The 23,109-nt window shown below is 36.2% G+C and overlaps 3 protein-coding genes and 1 long non-coding RNA gene across 12 annotated transcripts in view; 2 read left to right on the top strand and 2 right to left on the bottom strand.

The window, feature by feature from the left end:
- The window catches only part of LOC109541020 (aryl hydrocarbon receptor nuclear translocator homolog), a 42,264-nt gene extending 23,629 nt beyond the window's left edge, over positions 1-18,635 (bottom strand). For 2 of the 6 annotated variants that reach the window (XM_048661707.1, XM_048661708.1), the window contains exons 1-2: positions 18,354-18,629; positions 17,940-17,988 (exon numbers count right to left, since the gene is read on the bottom strand). In XM_048661707.1, the coding sequence (XP_048517664.1) occupies positions 17,940-17,988; positions 18,354-18,381 (77 nt within the window). In that variant the 5' untranslated portion in view covers positions 18,382-18,629. Of the gene's footprint in view, positions 1-11,032; positions 11,538-17,939; positions 17,989-18,353 lie in introns of those variants that run through there. The other 4 variants (XM_048661706.1, XM_048661703.1, XM_048661702.1 and 1 more) reach the window with 4 other exon arrangements.
- LOC109541022 lies at positions 11,547-18,636 on the top strand. Its single transcript, XR_002172278.2, has 3 exons — positions 11,547-11,907; positions 17,435-17,608; positions 17,760-18,636. It is a non-coding gene; the product is annotated as an uncharacterized LOC109541022 (long non-coding RNA).
- A 223-nt stretch (positions 18,637-18,859) lies between these two features.
- Positions 18,860-21,480, top strand: LOC109541021 (THO complex subunit 7 homolog). The gene is made up of 2 exons (XM_019909678.2): positions 18,860-19,002; positions 19,317-21,480. The coding sequence occupies exons 1-2, from the start codon at positions 18,993-18,995 to the stop codon at positions 19,928-19,930; spliced, it is 624 nt and encodes a 207-aa protein (XP_019765237.1). The 5' UTR covers positions 18,860-18,992; the 3' UTR covers positions 19,931-21,480.
- The window catches only part of LOC109540858 (major facilitator superfamily domain-containing protein 6), a 9,637-nt gene continuing 7,999 nt past the window's right edge, over positions 21,472-23,109 (bottom strand). For all 4 annotated transcript variants that reach the window (XM_048661695.1, XM_048661694.1, XM_048661697.1 and 1 more), the window contains 3 exons: positions 22,763-22,926; positions 22,339-22,710; positions 21,472-22,266 (listed from right to left, as the gene is read on the bottom strand). In XM_048661695.1, coding sequence (XP_048517652.1) covers positions 21,902-22,266; positions 22,339-22,710; positions 22,763-22,926 — 901 coding nt within the window. In that variant the 3' untranslated portion in view covers positions 21,472-21,901. The remainder of the gene's footprint in view (positions 22,267-22,338; positions 22,711-22,762; positions 22,927-23,109) is intronic.

Genomic DNA, 23,109 nt, shown 5'->3' with positions numbered 1-23,109 from the left:
CGATGAGGCAGTGGGCGAAGTGATCTCCCGTGCTTTCCGACTAAGACTGGTTCAACTACTGGATCCCCTGTCGTATTTATGCGGGCACAGGGGATCCAGTAGTTGAACCAGTCTTAGTCGGAAAGCAAGGGAGATCACTTCGCCCACTGCCTCATCGCCTTTGATAATGTCCACAGCAGTTGTGGACGAAACGTCAGGAAGAAATTGCCATGGACCACGGCTTCAAAGCCCGAAAAACATTTCTAAATGTGATATTAGTTTAATCGCAAAAAATGCGAAACCTAAAGTAGAGTTCAATCGCCGAAAGTTCACTAAAATTCGGTTCATTGCTTGACATTTTCAAATAGTGCAACTAGTAAATATCCCTCGTAACGATCAATGGCGCTCATTATATGTTCGGTAAATAACTTAATTCAAGCAAGAACATAAATGTCATGATTGAAAGTTCTCTTTCAAAAATATGGATATCGTAAAAATGAATTACTTGCATTCGTACTGGCAGGCGCTCACGTCATGACTTGGTTCAGGTGGAAAATTTTATGTAGTTTCGACCGTGGTACTTAACATTTTTAGACAATCAATTTTGAAGTTATGTGACGGGAATTCAGCATTCAAATAAACAAGTCCATTCGAGAATGCTGTTTAGAGTTCCTTAGAAACCGCTCAAGAATTTTTTTAAAATCCAAATTAACTAAACCCATGAAAGAATAATATTTATTTGAAAAAAATAGTTTGGATTGGCATTAGTTGAAAGGTCATACAAAATCCATTAAGCGCAAACAAAACGCCTGCCAATAAAATTATAAGGTAAATCTCCTATACAATGGCCAGCTAGAGTAATAAATCTCTCAACTCAAAGAATTTTTTATTTGCATTTTGAAAATTCCAACTTTTGATTGCAGTATATCATTACAACATCGTAATTCGTACACTTTAATTATAGCCGCAAAGCATATTCGGTCGACCGGCAAATTATCTGTGAACTTTGCTGTTTTCCCCGTGTAATAATTGTCATCGCATTTTCAAGTCAATTATTTATTTTTTTTAACGAACTATTTGTTAACCTTCTCGGGTTAACCCCGTGTATCTTAGTGTCGCAACTTTCTAGACACGAATTTTGCTACTTTAGGAACCTATAAATATTTATCTATCGAGTGGAGCGCAATGAGATCCCATAGCTACAGCTAATTAAGCTTGCAATGGAAATTGTAAGCGAGTTGCTTATGATAGCGCTAAGCTATCATTGTTTACTTAGTGGCTACAAAAGCTCGGCCTTCAGCGCCACCTTTTCAATATAACACTTTAACCGATTTTATCAAATTTGGTGATCTTTAGGCTCGATTTGATAAAGAAGTGAATTGCAAAACGCTTACAGTCGATGACGCAACTGGCATTTGCATCTTTTTGCGATAGTCGAGACCTTCAAGTATCGGTACCTACATAAGGATGGAGTCTAATTGAGTCAATGCCGCGTTAAATTAAGCTTTAAATAAAATAGTTCCTGCTCAGCCCAAATCCCACCCAGGAATTTTTCAAAATAAATTGCATATTCAACAGTTGCATCAACGGCTTTAAGGTTTAGCTAAATTATTGCTGTTCATTGGCATTTGCATGTCTACATGAAAATCTATTGCTTTTCTTGAATGCTGCCTCCTTTCGATAGTCAATAATCCTCGGGGTATCAACTGAAAGAAATCGCGAACAACCATGTCGCATGAAAGGTTTGAATTGAGGCATTAATTGGAATTGAAATAATTCTAAAAGTTAGCATCTTCAGATGCCTCAGATCAGACAGTTGAGCACAAATCAGGCATTTCACTAATTACACTCAATTGTGAAATGTAATCGGTTTTCTTATGGAAAGAAAGTGAGGAATTGTATTTTGTCCCTGAGCTTATGCTCCGAAGTCATTTTCTATTCCATGAATAATGATGATCCATTTAAAAATGGAAGTTTTAAAACCGCATCCTGTTGTATGATTTGCAAGCAAAATTGACCAGTGCCTAGGATATTTGCATTTTTAATTGGCTAATTATAAAGGAAGGAAAACATGCCCTCGAGCGATTTATTGAATATTACATAGATTACCTTAAATGCCCGCTAAAAAAATAAACGCTTATTTATTGTGTTTCAATACTCATAAATATTCACCCGAGTAATAAATACTGTCTATTAGTAAGCGATTCTCAGCAGGAGAAAATCCATTATCAATTATAAATACACTTAATTTAAATATAGTTGTCCAAGCCAGCAAAAACATATTTACATTTCATGATCCATTAAAGTTAGTACTATATAAATTACACGGCTGTCATCAATAATAACATACTTATTTCGCTTTTCGTTAAAAGGTTTTGGCCATCGACAAATCGATATACAAAATTGGTCAGTCAATCAACTTCGACATAGCAAAATTATGTTTGTATTTCTGGCACAGTTTGTACAATCAATCAGCAAAAACGTTCAATCGAGAAACAGCGAAAAATTAAACGCAGTCTTGAAAACTTTTGGAAGAAAACTCCTTAATTTGGTGCGGAGTTTTTGTCATCGAAAATTTTGTAAAAAGTTCAAAATTAACCAAAAAAATTCCTGCCGAATGTGATAGACATGGAAGCACTTTCAATTAATCACTTTGTTGGGAACTTGGTTACAAACATGAGAATGTTGAATGAATCTGGTAAAATTAAGTACTCTTGAACGAAAAGCGATTATCACCTAATAAGTTTTTAATATCTCATGTTGGCAAGTTAGCTTGACCTGCTAAAGTGAGCGTGTAAATTTCAGTATCAAGTTGCGCTGTTTTCGAGCTAATATTGGTTACAGGTAGTTGTAATTTATGTGGCTCCGATACTTTGTTTCTTTGGCTCACGGAAGTCGTTCCTGCAACAATGTTAGCGCAAAAAAGTGTGCCTCTGTGCAAGAATATTTGTTTAAAATTAGTAGGTAACGGGACCGCATTATAATGTAATGGTGGCATTTAATTTTATTATCGACAATCTTTAAACCATTTTTACCAAACGAGAGAAAGTGCCATGTAAACAAGACATTCGCCATTCAATTTCCAACAGTGTAACAATATGTTCAAAATCTCAAAATTAGATTAACTGTGTTTCTTTGCTAAATTAGCTAATACTTAGCGCCCCGCTGCGTGCGCCCATGGTTCAAGCTATTATAAAGATACAGATAGAGATAATGCTCTCTCTCGGTATAAAAAAAGTATAAGTTATGGTGAATTATGCAGCGAGGGCGTGGGAACAACGCAAACTGGATCAAGATGTATTTAAAATAGGTCTAGATTTTAAACTTATGACTATTCGATGGATATAATTCGTTAGCAAACCGGTACTTTCTATTCAACTATCTAGGCTAGAAAATCCATCTCGTCGAGTCCGCTGTCGAAATGTTTTGTAATGTTTAACAATGTTTATCAATATTGCCTAAAATGTAAGCAATTGCTCATCATGATATCGAAACTATACAATGGAATTGCGATTCGCGATTGACCAATTGGACAGACGCACAATACATCCATTACAAATATTTGCTTTACGAAAGCCAGAATTCCAGTAATCGGAAGATGACAAACAGACCTCTGATCGCTTCCTTTAAACGAAAATAAGACACAGTTAGTATATAATCATCATCTAAATCTAAATCAAGCTTGCTTATTATTCCGCTTTAATAAAGGTCACAATGTTCCCAATATATTAAAAAGCAGCAAAAATGATGTACTGTGGCATTTGCGTGTTTCCTGCCATTGAAAAAATTCTTTTTCATGTGCTTTTCCTACACGACCAAATCGATACCTGCACTTGGAAGGTGTGAAAGGTCTGCAATGAAAGCCGCTTATTGCTAAAATTACCATTAATACCCTGAATACTACTTATTGAAAATGAAATACCGGGGGAATTATAGAAAATATTTTTCAAAAAAATTCTGGGTCAACACTTGGTTGCGACCAAATCCGCAGGACTATTTGGTTTTAGTGATAAACGGAGCAACGTCTTTGACCCATACTGGAGGTCATTGTTTCATTGTCTTACAAAACCAAACTGGCTCCACTAATAAATCAATGGAATAATGGGCTTTCCAAACATACTTAACTTTATCGTTTTTAATATTAGAACAATTCGTATACCAGTCAGCGCAAGACCTATGAACCAGATCTTTTGTCTAATCGCTTTTGTCATTAGTTAAAATAGTTTCTGGTTTCACTCGCTGTAATTGATGAGTTATACTGTTCATCGAGTCGTATAGACAATATCTTCGATTGAATCATTGATGATAAATCATGATAAAATCGATTAGGATTTTTATATTCAATTGAATAAATCAATATCGCACTTTCTACGTAACAGAACACCCAATGCATATTCGCTTCAAACTTTCCGCTTTCAATTTCTCGCAACACCAACAAGAGTTTCCAATAATTATTTGCATGTTTTGCTAATAGGCAGGTGGAAATAATCAATAATAATCCATAAACATTTGCAAAGCCAAAGTAACATACAGGTTCTCAAGAAATTAATAAACAATATGTTATTCTTTTGTGTAACAGGATACATTATGTCAATCTCGCCACAAGATTTACGGCCGTCCTAATATACTGCGTCACATTGTATAGTCATAACAATGGTTATTACCATTATAAATTTTGAATAAGCAGTTTCTTTGGCTGATTTCCTTCATATGTACAAAAGAACATTTGCATTTGCGTTCAAAGCGAAAAAATGGAAAAAAATCACTTAAAATAAAGTAGTAGGCTTTCGGGGACATGGTGTGAAACTGGCGAATTTTTCGGACTTTTAGGCCGTCGTGGAAGAGAATTTCTTCAAAGAGTGGCTGATCCTGAAAGTGGTAGATATCTTTAGGGTCGTTTGCCTGACGCAGCCCTAGTCTGAAGATGCCCGAGACATTCGTGCTTGGGAAGCATCAGAAAATAATTATCTTCCACGCCGGCCGAAAAGCCGAAAAACTCATCAGTTTCTAAACACGTTTTGTTGATGTAAAATCCACTTTGATTTAGTAAGCACAATCTTTCCCCATTGCAAAAGCCTACCAATGCGGACTCAGACAACCACATACTCATATTATAAATTCACTACAAATACGCAAATTATAGGCTTCCTCCAAAGTGTCTGATTATTATCAGTAGAATCGTCATTTTAGGTGAAAAGCGCGCTAAGGGTAAATCTGGAATAAAATATTTAACATGCAAGTTTAAATTTCTGAAAATTTTTCATTATTAACATTTATGCACCTTAACAAAACTTCCTCATACTGAAGAAGGAAATCGCAATAGTTTGAGGGCGACGAATTTTTGAATGCCGGACTGCGGCACAAAAAACTGCTGGTTTAAAAATTGAAAATTCGTCCAAAATCTGGTAGTGTGCCGATTGCTACCAAACAAACCGACCATCTTAATAAGACTCTTTCTCATGTGGAGACAAAAGAGCGCGTTTTTATCTGTGCTAGTTTGAGGGCGACACATTTTTGAATTCCGGACTGCGGCACGAAAAACTGAGTTTGAAACTTTGAAAATTCCTCCAATATTTGTTAGTGGCCCAATTGCTACCAAACAAGCCGAGCATCTTAATAAGACTCTTTCTCATGTTGAGGCAAAAAAGCGGGTTTTTATCTCTTCTAGTTTGGGGAGACGAATTTTTGAATGCCGGACTGTGGCACAAAAAACTGAGTTTSAAACTTTGAAAATTCCTCCAAAATGCGTTCGTGGCCCGATTGCTACCAAACAAGCCGAGCATCTTAATAAAGCTCTTTCTCATGTTGAGGCAAAAAAGCGCGTTTTTATCTCTTCTAGTTTGGGGGGACGAATTTTTGAATTCCGGACTGCGGCACAAAAAACTGAGTTTGAAACTTTGAAAATTCCTCCAAAATCTGTTAGTGGCCCGATTGCTACCAAACAAGCCGAGCATCTTAATAAAGCTTTTTCTCATGTTGAGGCAAAAAAGCGGGTTTTTATCTCTTCTAGTTTGGGGGGACGAATTTTTGAATGCCGGACTGTGGCACAAAAAACTGAGTTTGAAACTTTGAAAATTCCTCCAAAATGCGTTCGTGGCCCGATTGCTACCAAACAAGCCGAGCATCTTAATAAAGCTCTTTCTCATGTTCAGGCAAAAAAGCGCGTTTTTATCTCTTCTAGTTTGGGGGGACCAATTTTTGAATTCCGGACTGCGGCACAAAAAACTGAGTTTGAAACTTTGAAAATTCCTCCAAAATCTGTTAGTGGCCCGTTTGCTACCAAACAAGCCGAGCATCTTAATAAATCTTTTCCTCATGTTGAGATAAAAAAGCGGGTTTTTATCTCTTCTAGTTTGAGAGCGACGAATTTTTTAATGCCGGACCGCGGCACAAAAAACTGAGTTTGAAACTTTAAAAATTCCTCCAAAATCTATTAGTGGTCCGATTGCTACCAAACAAGCCGAACATCTTAATAAAGCTTTTTCTCATGTTGAGGCAAAAAAGCGCGTTTTCATCTGCGAATGCAAAAAAACTGAGTTTTAAACCACATTAAAGCCAAACAAACCGAGCATGTTAATAAGACTCTTTCTCATGTTGAGGCAGAAAAGCGCGTTCTCACCTCTTCTAGTTTGGAAGCCACGAATTTTTGAAATCCAGACTGAGCCAGAAAAAACTGAATTTTAAATTTTTAAAATGTCTCCAATATTTCTGTTCCAATGTTCTCCAGGTTGTGTCAAAAAACCTTCTGAACCTTTGGAACTCGTATTTTGCGAATACCTAGCCAATATGAGCAAGAGAACTTTGATGAGTCGCAGAAAACATCTGAAAACCCGTTTCAATAAACCCAGCAAACATCCAAGCAAAAAAATTAACGGCCATAAAGGAAATTTATTTTCCGTACTGGCGTACAACAATAAAGTGAACAAAAATGCCCCTTAATTATGTGGTATTATTAGACTACTTACTTTACCCTCAAAAGTATCTGCAGCATAACGATAAACGATTCCAGCCTATAATTAGATCTTTTTATGTACCTTCACGTAGAAATGAGATTGAAAGGTAATGATTACCTGCTTTTAAGATTACTTAATTGTTATTTATGGAAATCCCGAAAGTGACTTGGAGGTTTTCAATTCTTTCATGCATTTTTAGAAAATTTGGCGTATAAGGGTCGAAGTTTTTTCCTTTATTAGCAGTTACGAACAACCAATTATTTCCGAAGGAGTTAGTGGGCGGAAACTAAAATTGCAACTTCCCAACTGACATTTTGTGCAATCCGATGCTGGCTCAGTTATTTCTCGTTTTGCAGCCAAGTAAGTGCTCTGTTAGATGTGTTAAAGTGGATAGTTTACTCACCAACAAAAAAGAATATCTAGCTCAATCGCGGCGTTCCACATTTTGCACAGGAAATTTGGTGGAATATTAACGAAAAAAATCACAAACCCAACGCTGCCAACGAATGGGTGGTACTGAATTGAACCAGTAGTCATGTCAAGCAATGTTCATAATGATAGTACTGGAAAATGGCCATTCTGTTTGCGATATTAGCTTGAACAATTGAATTTTATGGGAATTCTCAGATGATTAATAAAGCGGTTCATATGCGATAATACTGACACAAGCGAATAATAGACGCAAAATGCTTCGTCAATCTTTTAAGTTTTGCTAAAGATCTAAGTAAAGATATTGTAGATATGCAAATGAAGGGTGCGTATAAAAGGTAGGGAAGCCCTCTTAACTCGTCATTATACAAATCCCTCCTAGCTGTCTAAACAAGAGCTGCGGGTAGGAAGGGGATACAAGGAGACACATAAACATTTTGATCCTCAGCCGGATAACACGGAAACAAACACTACATCACCGGAAATGTTTTTATTTTCCAAAGGGTGTCTTGCGTGTTTGAATATACAGGATGTTACCTTTTGCCATACAACGCTTGGACTAGAAATGCATTCTGATGAAATATGGCTTTTGATATAAATGTCTGATTAGCTGGAACCATTTAAAACTTCCAATAAGAAATATATCATCGAAAGCCAGATATCTAAATAGGACCGCCCGAAGGGGGGTGGGTAATTTACAAGCAAGGGAGAAAGGGGACACTATCATCCGATTTACGGTTTACTAATGAGACCTTTATCGGCCGATCACGGCACGTAACACAGATTTAGAACTGCACAGAGAGTAATCGCCCAACCAAGGCAAATAACAGCAAATACCGATGATGCGGTTAGAAACGAGACCCTTTTTACTTGCTCTTGTATTAATATGGGATAACTAATTCCCGATTTGACGTCAAAATAATCGGTTCATATCGATTTCATGCAGCTACGACTAGCACCATCAAACACTAACTCAATACCCACATCCAAAATTCAATTTCGAAAATCATCCAGCATCCCAACTAACGCAAACTTCGTTCCCAGAAAGACAGTTTTGATTCGTCAAGGGTCCGGACCGAATTGAAATTCTTCAAACCTTTGTGAATCAAACCAAAAGGTCACAGAGGTCTGCGGCCGTTCGTTCTAAAGATGTTCCGAAACTGATATCAAATAATTATGCGCGATGCGTTTCAGCTTTTATTATTTTGTTTATAAATGCGTTATTCTCATTTCCTGAAACCCCTTAAAATGTGTACATGCCTGGTTAACTAAATTGCCTTTTGATGGGCACAAAGCTACTGGTATACTCACTCTAACAGTTTCAGCTGTTAATGATGCGTATCACGACGTCTCAATACAATAATTAATACAAAATATCCGGCGCTAAAAAAAATTGTCAGAATCTAGCAAGAAAAAAAAAAACAAAAGAATATTTATTAAATTGGATTGGTGAAATTGTAGAGCTGCTGCTGAAGAAAGGCATGGAAACTTTACACGTAATTTGAGAGCAATACATGTAGATTAAGCAGAAACACGATTGATAAAGACAAGACTAAAAATGGAAACTCCAAGATAAGAGCGAGGAAAGCACTGAAACATATAATATGTTTAAAACATTATGTTTTGAATGCTGATATAGCATGTAGCTGTTAGTCATGTTATGAAAAACACAATTTTCTAGGTCAATTAAACAAAGAATTGCGAAATCTATCCGATGTTATTAAAATGCACTGTGACACATACAGGGGGTTCTAGTAGTGAAAAATCAAACGGGTGACAAAAGCACATAATTACGGTCTTTGCCTTGTAATCCCACAAAGAAGCGGCTAATTTTTTTCGTTCAGTGACACCTTCGACTCGCAAGGGCAGGTAGAAAGGCATAAATTCTCGAGCTGTATATTGTCTATTCATGGCCGTAAAATTGTTCAATGATCTCTTTTGCACTGACTTACTTACTCAGGAATGCAACTTCTATTGGGGGAGTTCACGGTGGGAAAATGAATTTGCGCCATTTTCCAGGAAATACAATAAGACCATCAAACGCCGTAGTAAATATTGAATAACACTCAAAACTACCGAATTAAAAAAAGAAGGCAATTGCAACTCCCATTAAATCGCTATTTATATCGCCCTTTAGAAATTCCAGCCTGACAAACATATAAATGGAAATGGCAGCCAACAACACATGCTAGCCTAGACAACAGCTTTAAAATTATCTCTCCCTTTCAATAACAATCCTATCTGGAGCCCATCTTATTTACCAGAAACATCGACAAATTTGAGATGTAGTCCGAAAACGATCCAAACTTGAACATGTTTTGCCCAAGACAATGTTGCTGTATTCAAGCATTTGAAGGCCCAAAACTGCCCTTTGTAAACATGGATTTACCAATAGTAATGTTGGAAAGAGGATGGACAACTAGAACGTTAGTAAATTAAATGCCTCGATTTTAATTTTTCTTCAAACACGTTTCTAGTTATCTACTTTTCTGGATTTGGAAAGTTCTTATAACTTAGCCAAGTTTTAAGAGCCTGCGCTTCTATGAATGTTTTACATCCAAATATTCCAAAATAGCAAAATTGTGTGCGTTAAGACCAAAGCTGTTGGAAAGGTGGGACTTTTAGTGCTTTTAAAGCTCAACAATAGACTTATTTTATAACAGTTTTATTGCTGTTTTAAAGGGCAAATGTGAGTGTGCTAAAACATTCTAAAGATGTTTTATGAGGGAGTGAGGTAAGTAAAGTTTTGATTTAATAAAACGCAAACAAAGATTAAACGTTGAACACCTTGGGGTTGTAACTTTGATACCTGCCCACAACAGCTCTTTTACTATGCGCACAAAATCAATAATGAATTAAGATTAACTATCAAGATAATTGCTTAAGTTATATTTTCCTGTATGGTAAGTAGAGAACTACAGCCAATTACAATAATAAATTCAGAATTAACTTAGATGAGCACTGTTAGAAATTAATGAAGGAGTTATCGGACAAGACATCTTAATAGAAAAATGAGGTAAAGCACGTAAACCTTAAAAAATGCAGCAAAAGACTTAATTACTTTAAGCTCTGTAATTGAAAATGTGTGGGATATAAAGTAAACTTCATCTAAACGATAAATGAGTATTTGAATCCGGAAATAATCTTTGTAGGTATGCAAGTTAATTGCGCTTATTAAATTTAAACTATGTAGTTGGATCTACGATTACACCAACCGGGCATTTGAAGCGAATTTTAAAATATAGTTTGCTTATTAAAGTTAATAGAATTTATAGTGCCCACAAATTGATATGGAAAATTGGATTGATTGGAAAAGTGGCCTTTGGTGCGAAATCGTATTTTTTAACTAGTCATAGTTATATGCCGTTGTTAAAAAGTGACATCGCATGCAAAACTATAACGAAGAATTAGTTTACCATTGTGGAAAAACTACCGCCCATCAAAATTGGAAGATTGGATTAGTACCAATAGACAAAGATTTGGTTGGAGTTAGTACATTAACTGGAAACAACTTGTGCTCCTCAGCTCCCTATTTCTTGTGCCAATACACATATTACAGGATTAGTAGGGCTGCGCTTAGAACTGCATCAACTGCAGAGCTGAAGAGTGTTCGGATTAGAAACTCTTCGAGGTTGATCTGGTTATCAGGTCGTGGCAAAAGTGAATTGTACCTTCGTTTTTTTGAGTAATGGGCAACAGGGTTGGCTTCTTGATGACCAATGCCAACAGGTGGGACTTGCAAGTTGTGCGTTGGAGGTCCGGGGGGCGGATGGGGTTGTAGATAAGTCGGTGGGGGCGCATAATGGGGAGGCCCACCACCCGCATACGCGTACATATCCACACTGGAAGCTGTTGATCAAACGTTCCAAGGGAATTGCTGCAGTCGGCTTTGGAGCATGTGAATTTTCCCGAATTGAAAAGGCGTCGGGTCACAACCAAGGGTTCATTTTTGTACAAACTAAACGGAACCGCACAACTCCTTGTGACTAGACTGGTTACTCGGTTGCACTGTTTGCGATCATAACAACAGCGTTTTAGAGTAAAAACATAACATTTTCCAATATCCGCCGGTGCTTCATAAAATTGAAATTAATGTGAATGGAACGGCATTTACACGATGTCACACGTCACTAAATGAAAACATACCGGGGGGAACTTTTCTAATAGAAAAGTTCTTGTTTTCCAAAGCGGATTGAGGCAAACTGTCGCGAAAGCACATGGGATGAGAACACGACGTAATCGAGAATTCAGAGGGGAGACGTAATGCAGCGAAGCAATGCTGGCCACGCGAAAGGCAAAGAATACAGTGCCTGCTGACAGCAATCGGATGGATGACTCCGCCGACATGGTGGAGTAATAATTGTGGTGGGGTGGAACTACCACAAAGTGGTTGGTGGCTGATAACGGATACTACGGTACTCCACTCTCCACTATTTGCGTACTCCTAGTTGGGGGATTTCAATCCAGTACAACGACAACCGCGTCTGCACACGCCTCATTTATACTTGCTCCAACCAAGTCTCGTTCAATAGTCCCAGTTTTATCGGTAAGTTCCTTAACACTCCACGTAGGGTGTTGGTGTATTTTTCTTTCACCAAATTAGGTACCTATAGACTTTTTCTCAAAACTTATCCGTATTCGCGCGGGATTGCAAAATAGCTTTCGGCCGCATTTTGCTTCAAGCGCCATTCACATCACTACTTTCCAGCTTATTTACTTGCTCCCTCACAGCAATTACAACGGATTCTTAATTTTTACCCTGATCTAATTACTTTAAGCACATCAGGAGGTCCATTTCATTTTAGCTGCATTCATTAATTTTTTACGGGATTTTTTTAATATAGGGTGTTCAGAAATCCTTTAGAAAATTTTGAATCATGTAACAATTTATCATCAAACAATTTATTTTTGACATATTCTAAACATTTCCTCGCGGATCAAAGTGAACATTGGTACAGAGTTTTCTCGCGCCTTCTTGTATCCACATTTTTCTTTCCCTTTTTCTTAGCAATTTCGACAGATTTATTGAGCTGAATACCTATTCGATATTATATTAACTGATTTTGTCCCCTATTCGCGCAAACTATCAATCTTCAAATCATTGCTTAGTTTTGTAGCCTTCTGGTGCCTAGCTTTATTTTGATTTGCTACTACTTCAGATTGTTGCTTTGCCATTTTAGCTACGTCTCTTTTCTCGTTTTTTTGGCGTTGCCATGTTCTCTCCTCTTTTTTTTGTTGTTTGCCTTTATCTGCCGGTTGCTGTTCCACTTTTTGGAGTACAATACAAAAGGCATTTCTTTTGCCTCTTTGAATAGGATTTTCAAGTGTTTAGATTGCTTAAGTGGCCAGCTTAACAGTTTTAATGCGATTTTCAATTAGGTTAGTTGCAGAAAAACTGTCCCTTCTTGTATAGTGAAACCTAAATGAATCACGATTTGTTAATAAAATCACAAGAATGCACCAAAAACACAACCTAAAGGAGACTTTTGTTGACCGAAACGACTATTACATGTAACCGATATGCGTAGCCACTTTATTCGATTTAAAAGCATTAAAATTTTCACTTAATTTCTCATCAAAAACTGTACTCTTTGCCCTAATTCTTTTAATTTTTCCATTCATTGGAAAGCATTGGGTCGTTTTGTAATGCGACTACTTTCCATTTTTTAAGCCGAATATAAACCTTTTTTGGTGTTAATAAAGCTAAAAGACACAAGTTTATATTAACGTCTCTTATTATTTATTCGACTACAAGGTTTCGTTCCGTACTGCTCAACCTGCTCAACCATACGAATAATATTGTTAAACTTGACACTTTTGGCGCGATCAAAGATCGATTTGATTAAAACTGAAACACCAGAACGTGCCAACGTTTGTTAAGTTTCCCTTGATTTAAATTGCAAAGTTGGCTAGAACAATGCAAAAGAACGTTCGGTTTTAACATTGTAAAATGCTGCAGACGCGGATAATCTGAATGCGAAACTATCGCTAGATGTTTCGCTGGGCGTAGACAAGGAGAAAAGCCTAAGTATTCCCTTTAACAATGGAAACTAGACCATTTAAATATTTGTTGCGATTCCGCCATCCAAACGAATGAATAATGGAAAAAGGTAAAGCACGAAGTGGTCTCGCATTATTGCAGTAACCTCATGCCGTGGCCTAAACTCGAATATAAAAAACCGAAAGTTTATAGTCTCTGATATAAAACCTAAAGAGTGCTTTAAATTGTTACTTCGCTTCCTTAACTTAAACCTCTAATGTTTTATTTATGAAAATTGTCTCCGTTCGTTGCTTTTCATTATGTATTTTCCGATGTTACCCGACGACGGTTTTTCTTTATTGCCACTTTTGCCCCCGTAGATACAAAACAGTAATATTTATCAACAACTTGTTTAAAAAACGCATTATTCAAAACTGCTAGTGCAAAAATTCGGCGCTGTTACTCGAATCCACATCAATCAAAGCGCAATTGTTTCAGTAGATTACAAATCACACAATCAATTTTATTTGGATATTTTGCCTGAAAAATGTGTGGAACTTTTTACAACAATACCAATTTTTTTTGTTTCAAACCCGTTTTGTTGGGTATTTTCCCTCAAAGTTTTTGTCTTTTAAAAAGACTTATTTCAATGGTTATGAATTGCATGGCAAATTTCATAAATAAACATGAATCCGTCTCAATCATTTAGAACTTATCTAATCCCAAATTTGGAAGCAAAATATCTAAATAAACAAAACAAACAACTTTTTTTTAAATACAACGTTTGTAATTGTCCAGTTTCATATGATCACAACAATTCCCAATAATTTACGAATGTTAAAAAAGTTCTGATCTGAATAAATTCGTTCTTCTTTCCCTTTAAGAACCCGAATTTTTTATGCAAAATATTCAAATAAAATTGATTGTACGGTTAAAGAAAAGCAGATTATTTTCCTAATTCCATTGAATAAGTGATTGAGAACTGTGTAGCAGAGGTTTTCAGCTATTAACAGAACCAATTTTATCACCTTTTGCTTATGTGAATATTTTACGATTGCAAGCAATAAATATGAAATTTATTTTTGTTTAAACTAAGACAACCTAGGCAAACATGACGATGGTTTTATCAAGCTTGTTTTAATTACTCACGTCCACAGATAGGAAAAGTGGTTTGATTTGAATTTTTCGTGTAGATTATCAATAGAAACATGTGTTGTATATGAGAGGGCGATTATTAAACCATTTGGAAAATTATCTGAACTTTCAGTGAATGATATGGTTTAAAAGCCATTAGTTCAGCCCAGCAAGGTTTTATTTTATTTAATGGCTCTTCGCTGAATATACTAGTTGAGAGTACATAATATCACCTCCAGTGAATTTTATTACATGCCATATTCAGTGAATCTCACACAGGTATTTAATATAACTCGGCACCTGCAGGAATTCAAAGGATGTTTTAAACTAAAAAGATGACAGGTATAGAGAGTCATTCGTAGAAATCGAGTGTGGCATTTGATTGATGGCTTGCAGTTCTTAAAAGCAGTTTACTGCCGCTTTTTAATTACCCATCTTGATTAAGAGGATTGATTATAAATCAGAAAAAAAATGCTTTCGCACAGAGAGACAATATTAGGATACCTGGTTAAACTTGGGCATAACATAGAATAACTGGAGATGAAAACGAAACTTGAACTTTCTTTCACAAATAGAAGTAGACTTGAAATTTAGTACACGTATTGCCCTCAAAAGACGAACTCTTTTGGATTATACCCAAGGGAAGGGGGCTGCAGTGTCATGAAAAATAGGCTCTCGCTTTTTTCACCTTTTATCGTCAATAGAAATTATTTTTGCATCAACAGCCCCCGGAAGAATATTCCGGCAACGACTTCAACATTATATTTTTTTATTTGATCCCGAAATTTCCCCATTCATGTTTCTGCAGTAAGCGTCTTCTTTTAGTCTCAGCTTCCAAATTTTAAGGCCATCTAATCTCAGGAATAAGAAGGTTTAATTTGACTTTGCAACTTTCTCAGCTTATGATCTCCATGGAATACATTTCAAGAGTTTTACGGGGTATTACAAAGTATATTGAGCAAAAAATATGGAAAAACGTTGGCGAGAGAGAACAGCATTATGGTTCACCTTCGTGACATATAACATTCTCTAGACGTGTATGAAGATTGACGATGTAGTTACCAGATTTTAAAATATCGGGGATAACACCATAAAGCCTTATAAATGACAACAAGTTCAAACCGGCGCATTTTAATAGGACGGGCTTCCAGAGCGATTTTTTACGTACTTTGATAATAATGTTGGATGTCGTCAGATTCGAAAGGCTGGAAACTGTTTGCAAGAAGCGTGGATAAAATTGCAATGAGGAATGTTGCTTTCTAAAGTAGAAAACGTTGACAAAAGATGCCAATGAACTATAAAAATTTAACAAAGAATTTTGTGTTGAGGCAATCCGACGAAACCATTTTTCTGAATAATCCCCCTAATCCAATAAACCTTTGAACCATTTACTGAAAAAAGTCAATGTAAAATATTCCGAATCGCCACGAAAAATAAAGCGACATTTGTGAAAGGTAGCTTCGTATACCTGCATAATATTTTACAATTTATATCACAGTTAGTTGCAGTTGTCATAAGATAATAAATTTCCTCAGACGGCTGAATAAAGATTTACCTGGAAATGTCGGTTGGTGCACGACAGGTAGAAGACCTTAAAATACTATATAAAACTAAGGTATAGAGGATGTCGCCTTGTAGTAAATGATCACCTATGAATGAACATTTTAACAGGAAGTACCACACATATTCTTGGAATTTGCTTAGAATAGCAACCGGTTGAGAAGAAATAGATGAAAGGAAAACAGATTTATCGGCAAAATTTTGCACGGTCATTACCGCAAGAATTTATTTATTCGCCACCATACGTATTTGGGCTGACTTCAAGATATAACCCGAAGCTCCCAAACCCTACAAACGTAGACAAACTACTTGTACCGGTAACAAACTAATAAGTAATACTAAAACTAAATAGACGTTAAATTGTAAATTGTGCATTAAGCAGCGAGAGACCTTTAGTCATCAAGTTATAACTTCCAAAATACAAAGAGAGACATCAGGTATTCAAAATATATTAGATGTAATCCTCCAGGTCTTTATATTTTTCCTATCATAACTTTTGGCAATGTCAATAATTTTCAGATTTGGATTCGAATTCGGAAGCAAGTTATATACTCCAATCGCTTTATTATAATTATTTTTGTTGCTTACAGTCTTAGTACATTTTGGAAGCATTATATATTTATTTCTAGTTACGCTAGTGCTTTTAAGGTATAGGCACTTGAGTGTAATGTGATAGCTGAGACATTGGAAAGCAAAAAATGTATTTAAGTTTAAAGGTCCCTTATTTACTATTTTTATTAATCTTTTTTGTAGTTTCTGTAAAGGATCGATAGTATTTCTATATGCACCTCCCCATGCTATATTTCTGTGAGAATATTACCACAGATTATATATAATCAAATAATTCAAGTAATAATACTATGAAAAAACGCAAAATAAATTATCCCAAGTGTCTCTGATTGCATGCATTTCGAATAGCTTGTAAAAAGCATATATTAAATATCTTGTTTTCCTTAGTGAATTATGAATATGCTCATTTCATTTTAAATTGTAGTCAAAAATGATCCCCAAATACTTCATCAATTCACACTAAATATCATTAACTATTCCGCCTTTCCGTTTTTCCGACTTTCTTAAAAATTGAAATATCGAATAAGTATTCCAAAAGTACTGAATAATAATAGCCTTTAAACTATCAATTGGCATCTAAACTAGGGTAATGCGTATTTAAAAAAATGAGGTGAGAATGGAAAGACAAGATAAAGGAAAAATGATCCTAAAAGTGGTATAAGAACAGCATTAAGTACAATCCATTAAATGATAAGAAATATTTTCCCTTATCGTAATTGAATCTAGAAAACGGCATGAAGCGTTTCCAATTTACATAAATACCAACACCCAACAGTCGAGGCAACAGCTTTATATGTGCGTTCTACCTACATATTTTTTGCATTTACAGATAAATGAAATAGACGAAAATGGTGCCTGAACGTGAATTGTTCTATTTACACACAACACAGTACCATTATAGATGGTTTACGACAAAATGCAAAAAGGCATCGATTTTATTCGGAAAGTGCTTTGCCCTTAAGTTGCACGGTTTATCGGGATTATGTATATAAGCTCCCTTTGGGTAAGTTAGATTTTGAAGCACGACTTTAAATCTCAATAACACTCATAATTTACATAACATTTTTAACAAAGAGTTGTTAACGATTGCTTAAGTTGGTCTATTTTATATAAAATGGTGCTGTGTTATGCCCTAATGTGTCTTTTTATTGCAGAATTGGCATGCATTGAACTGCAATGTAACAGGCCTCAATTGTTATTAGTGAGGTTTGAATTTTGCTTAAAAGGTTCATTTTCAGAGCAGTTAGAGACGAGAGGGTTTTTGGGCAAATACTTATTGCCCTATTGGATGTATGTTTTTGAATTCATGCCCTATATGGTGCGTCTGGACTTACCCTATGCTGACAGCCCTTCTTTTCGGGATACCCTTCGTGGGATCAGCACCTATAAGAGACGCAAGACATTAGTGAGAGAAGCTGTAGTTCAGTGTTCAGAAATCTTCAGCCTTGTTATATAAACATATTACTTATTCATGTTATCTTTAGTTATACATTCTCACATTCGATAACATATGTGAGACTGGTGGAGAAGATAAATCAGTCGAGCAATTCAGATTTGAAAGTCATCTCTAATTACCATAATAGCCAAGTTATTTAAAAAGTGTGTCCAATGCATTGAGAACAACAAACGTTCCCAGAGCTTTGTCCAGTGTTATGCGAATAATGAAATCAAGCCAGGGCGTCGACAATAACTGGTTTGTTGAATTCTGCCAGCCCTTATTGGAAAAACTACCCTTATTTTGTACTAACCTGCTACGGGATGTGTAACAGCTGACATCTGAATTAAAAACCATGCGGGTGGCCTATATTGATGGCTTCCTCAAAGCACAAACAACACAACTCTATGGTTGAACAACATTTAGCCGAAGTATTTTTAATTTAAAATAAGCATTTCCCTCTAAGTTAAATTTATGTTTACAACAAAACGGCAGCCATGTTCTAAATTCGTGACATGGTGGTGGGAGGATTGTTAATGACACTATAGGGGTGTGTTCAAAAGTATTTTCCCCAATAAAATTTTATTTACATTAGATTCTTGAGTTTTTATCAATCCCTATTCAGAATTTCCTCACAAAAAAATTATGAATCTGACCTGTCAAGGAATACACTGTCCAAACCGTTAAGAAATACATACAAAGTTTTCCTCAGAATAGTATTTGCCCCGCCATCTGTTGGAGATGCTGTACAATAAGCAGTACTTCCCTTACAGAGTTCCACTTTTTATTATTTCCGAGAGAAAGGACGATTTTAGCAACATAACCAATTTGTTCTAGAACTCGTCTTTATCTATGACTCCAAGCTTGTTTATTGTGTATGCTCGCATTTCCCACATTTCCAAAAAAAAAGCTGTTTGAACTGATTTAGTGTGTTGCTACATCTGTATACAGAATGTCTGAAGGTAAGTGGCAATACTATTATTTCATTTACACATGTTTTCTTTGTAAGATTTGTGGGTTTCTAAGACTCGTGCTAGTTGGCTTTAGGGCTTTCACAGATTTCTGCTTTCTGCTCTAACCCCAACCATGCACCTTTTTAGCAGTCGGCGCAAAATAATTTGCTCTATATCCCTCATTCAATCACTATAGTCAATAGAAATTTGATTCCGGCGTTTCGTGAGCACGCTTGGTTTAATATCTTTAGAACTTGCACGAGGCATCTTTCGTTTTTTTGTTGTTTCAAGTCATTTTTATTAATGGGTTTTTTTTATTTCAGAGGACGTTATCAAGAGACGTTTAATTTTTGATGGAGATGGTACAGGCGAAGACCGTCGCCTCAATGTTATGATGAAAATAATTTCTAAATGGATTAACACAGCTGATGAATCCGAAGAAGACTGCCAGGTGATAAGTGATAAAATTCTTGCTCAATTAGCTTTAGTTGAACATTCCCGACATCGTTCCGAGTTTGTTCGCAAGCAAACTGAAGAGCAAAACGCAAAGTACAAGGCGCTACAGGCAGAAATGGAAACTAACATCCGTATTAAAAAGAGGGAAATTTCTACGCAAAAAGATGAGCTTGAGCAGGCAAAGATTATCAAACAAAATCGAATTCAGTACGACTTATTGGCTAAGGCGATTGCTAAGGAACCTCCACGCACAGAAATGAATAAAAACCTAAAAGTCCTCCAAAAAGAACTCGCAGAGTTGGCCTCCGAAAAGAAGCAACTAGAAAATAAGCTGGACAGTCGAAAAAAGCAGTTTAACGTACTGTCAACATCAGCAAATTGCTTGGCTGAACAGTTAGCCAATGATACCAAAGAGAATTCCTTGGGAAATAAATCGAAAATCGTCACTGTCGCACCAGAAGCTGAACTTATGTCTGAATAGTAGCGACTTCTTAACGTTCAAGTGTATAATTTGCTTCCAACCGAACTTCCATCACTAGACATTTAAGAAACCTCAATCATAGACAAAGACGAGATAAAGCCCTCAATATTCGCAAATTCGTCGCAATCGGGGTGACCCGACGGAGAAATGGCGGTGGTCGAAAAATCGGCAAACGTAGATTTATTATTATCTTTTTTGAAATATCGGGAGAATGGTACGATGTATTTTAATGAAACTCACTGTGAATTTGTTCTTATGTAAGACTCATATTTTGATGAAACAATGGAGTTCAGCCGTTTTGGACAAGTGGTGAATTCTTGAGTGTCGTGGTACAAAAACTACCAGAACTTTATATTTGGAGGATGAAATCAACTCATTTTTTTTTGGTTGATGCACTAATCATGTATTTACAATTGTGTGCTCTGTAAAATCTTGTAGCACTCATAGTTGTTGCGAAAAAAATATTTCTGTTTTCTTGCAACTTAACAATGTTAGACAATAACTGCAAATATCGTGATACAAGGCATAAATTAATTGTTAATGAATCACACAAATTCGTTTCGAACGATCTTTTCTAATGCAGAAGTGACCGACATGGTCAAAGAATTAGGGTTTAGCGAAGACAACTTGGGTGACTAACATTGTTGAGTGGCAAGAAAGCAGACAATTTTTTTGCGCAAAAACATTTAAATCAGCCCTGTGCTGTATCACTCACGTTAACTTTAACGTGCATGTTATCCGTCAAACACGTTATGTGGCTCCAACTCGTGTGTTGTATCAGTCAAACCTTTATATTATAACAAGCGCACGCTATCGACGAACGTTATATGAAGAAATAGCGCTTCAGAATAACAGCATCAAATCACATGCCGCTTTCGAACTTAACGTGCTGCCCTCGAAGTTAACTTCGGGGAATAAATAAATCAATTGTGTTTAATCAGAGTGTAGTTTTGTCTTTTAGCTATAATTTGTTTTTAATTTAAAACAAAAATATGTCTTTTGGTGGTCTCATAAGGTTAGCTTTATTAGAACAATTAGTAAATGGTCTTGAAAATAAACTTTATTTTTGTCCACAAACTACTAAATTTTCAAATTGTTTGCGGGTTGTTTTTTTTTTCTTCTGTATATGCTCCATTGAAAGTGTTTGAGAAGATAGGTCAAGAACAATAACAAACGAAATTAAAAGCGAATGCAAATCATCGGTTGTGTTGCTGCGTTATCRAAAATGTTATCCTGAACTGTTAAGTTGCCATAACGTGTGGCCGTTAAAAATAGCATTTATGATACMGCACAGGGCTGAATACGTATTCAGATAGAAATTTCCAAATTTGATCGCTCAAACTACGTTGCGTGAATAAGCTTATTTTTAAGTTTAGGATTATGTTCAAGTTGTAGAAGTTCGACTCTAGTTTAGTTTTCCTTTCCTCGAGTGTGCTTACTTTTTTATTGAAAATATTTTTTTAACTTTAGTGTTTTTAGTCTAAAATGCGAAAGTAAGGACACGTAGACGAAAATCGACAATTTATGAAATAAAACACGACTCAATTCTAGGGTACTTTTATTTTATTCATATCACAGATGGAATTTAATCTTGAGGTTGTCATTTGAATCTTAGCTTTGAATATTCATTTCAGTAAAAATGAACGGCAAAGCATGTTTCAACTATTGTAAATACAAGCCTCAGTCCTTAAAAGAGGAAAATAAATTACGTTTATATTAACACGTTATTATTATTATAACGTTCTATATAGAATAATCATTTTTGAAACTTCCACTTGCGCGGTAGATAAACTATGTACTAATAACAGGAAAATAGTCAACATTAAAATCAAAACAATAAAATATATCTAAAATACTCTGCTTCAGTTAAATGCATAATAGGTCTTTTACAAGAATGTAGTTGTTTCTCGAGAAATAGGAACATAAAGCCACTTTAACGCTAGCTGAATGAAGTGAAATGAGTGAATAATTCTAGATTCCTAGTTTTCCGTTTGCAGTTTTACTTTCGTCGTCGTCCTTTGCAATATCGTCCTCTGTAGCTTCGTATGCAGGATTGCACATCGCGTCTTCATAAACCGCTGCGGGTAGTTCATGTATGTCGGATTTTAAAGCAGATTCATCTTTCAAGTTGATATCTGCAAAACCATCTGGAGAAGGAACAGAGTCCTTTTTGGTAATGTCTGTTCCCTCAGAAGGTCGTTGCTTCATGTAGAAATGGTAAAAAGCAAAGTACATCAGTCCAATTATTAAAATAACGATGGAGAACAGTTGGAATGTATGTCTGATTCCTATTGGTTTTATCAGGTATCCACCAATTAAGCTTCCGATTCCCTTTCCTAGAACCACAAAGAATTTATCAATCAATGCGATTAATGCTGAAAGCTTTATCTGCGAATGTTCTTCCTTACCCACTCCATAGTAGATTCCTCCAAGCATCCCTTGGATGCTGGTATCTGTGGTAACAGTGGATAATCGCGCCGCATAAGTAACTGCAGCAGTAAAACTGAGCCCAAAAGTGATGCTCTCCATGGCTTCAAAGATCAGACACAACCAGGGGTCGTAGATTAACGAATACCCAACTAGCCGAACGGCGTAGAAAACAAACCCTATGAATATAACATTGGCATGGCCCAACTTCTTGATTATGGGGCCTGAAAGTACCAGGAGAGGAATGCCCACAATGCCTCCTACTGTGATGGTTAGTCCCATTAACGATTTGGAGGCGCCCAGATCTTCTAGTAGCCAAAAGAGGAAGCTTTCTATGAACCCCCAAGCGCAACCTGGAAATTAATGAGTTAGAGTGGATTATGGAGATTGATATTAACAACCCACCAAGAATTAGGCAGGAAATAAACAGGGCAATCAGTTCTAGTTTCTTAAGTACTTGAATGACATCGGTGACCACGCTGGAAGCTGCTTTTTTAAATTCCAAATTGATGAACAGCATCAAGAGTCCACTCACTAACTTAAGACTGGCGTAAAGGAAGAAGATTGGTCTGAAAATCAATTATCAGACTATGAAGGCTTTCACGGCCGGTTAAATTGCATTTAGGAATGTTTTCCGGGCTTTGAAGCCGTGGTCTATCGGAATTTCTTCCTGACGTTTCGTCCACAACTGCGGAGGACATTTTCAAAGGCGATGAGGCAGTGGGCGAAGTGATCTCCCGTGCTTTCCGACT

This window comes from Dendroctonus ponderosae, unplaced genomic scaffold (assembly GCF_020466585.1).
Source record: "Dendroctonus ponderosae isolate FM_Combo_2020 unplaced genomic scaffold, Dpon_F_20191213v2 Dpon_F_20191213_1, whole genome shotgun sequence".
Taxonomy (NCBI): domain Eukaryota; kingdom Metazoa; phylum Arthropoda; class Insecta; order Coleoptera; family Curculionidae; genus Dendroctonus; species Dendroctonus ponderosae.
This window is presented reverse-complemented; position numbering and strand designations above follow the sequence as displayed.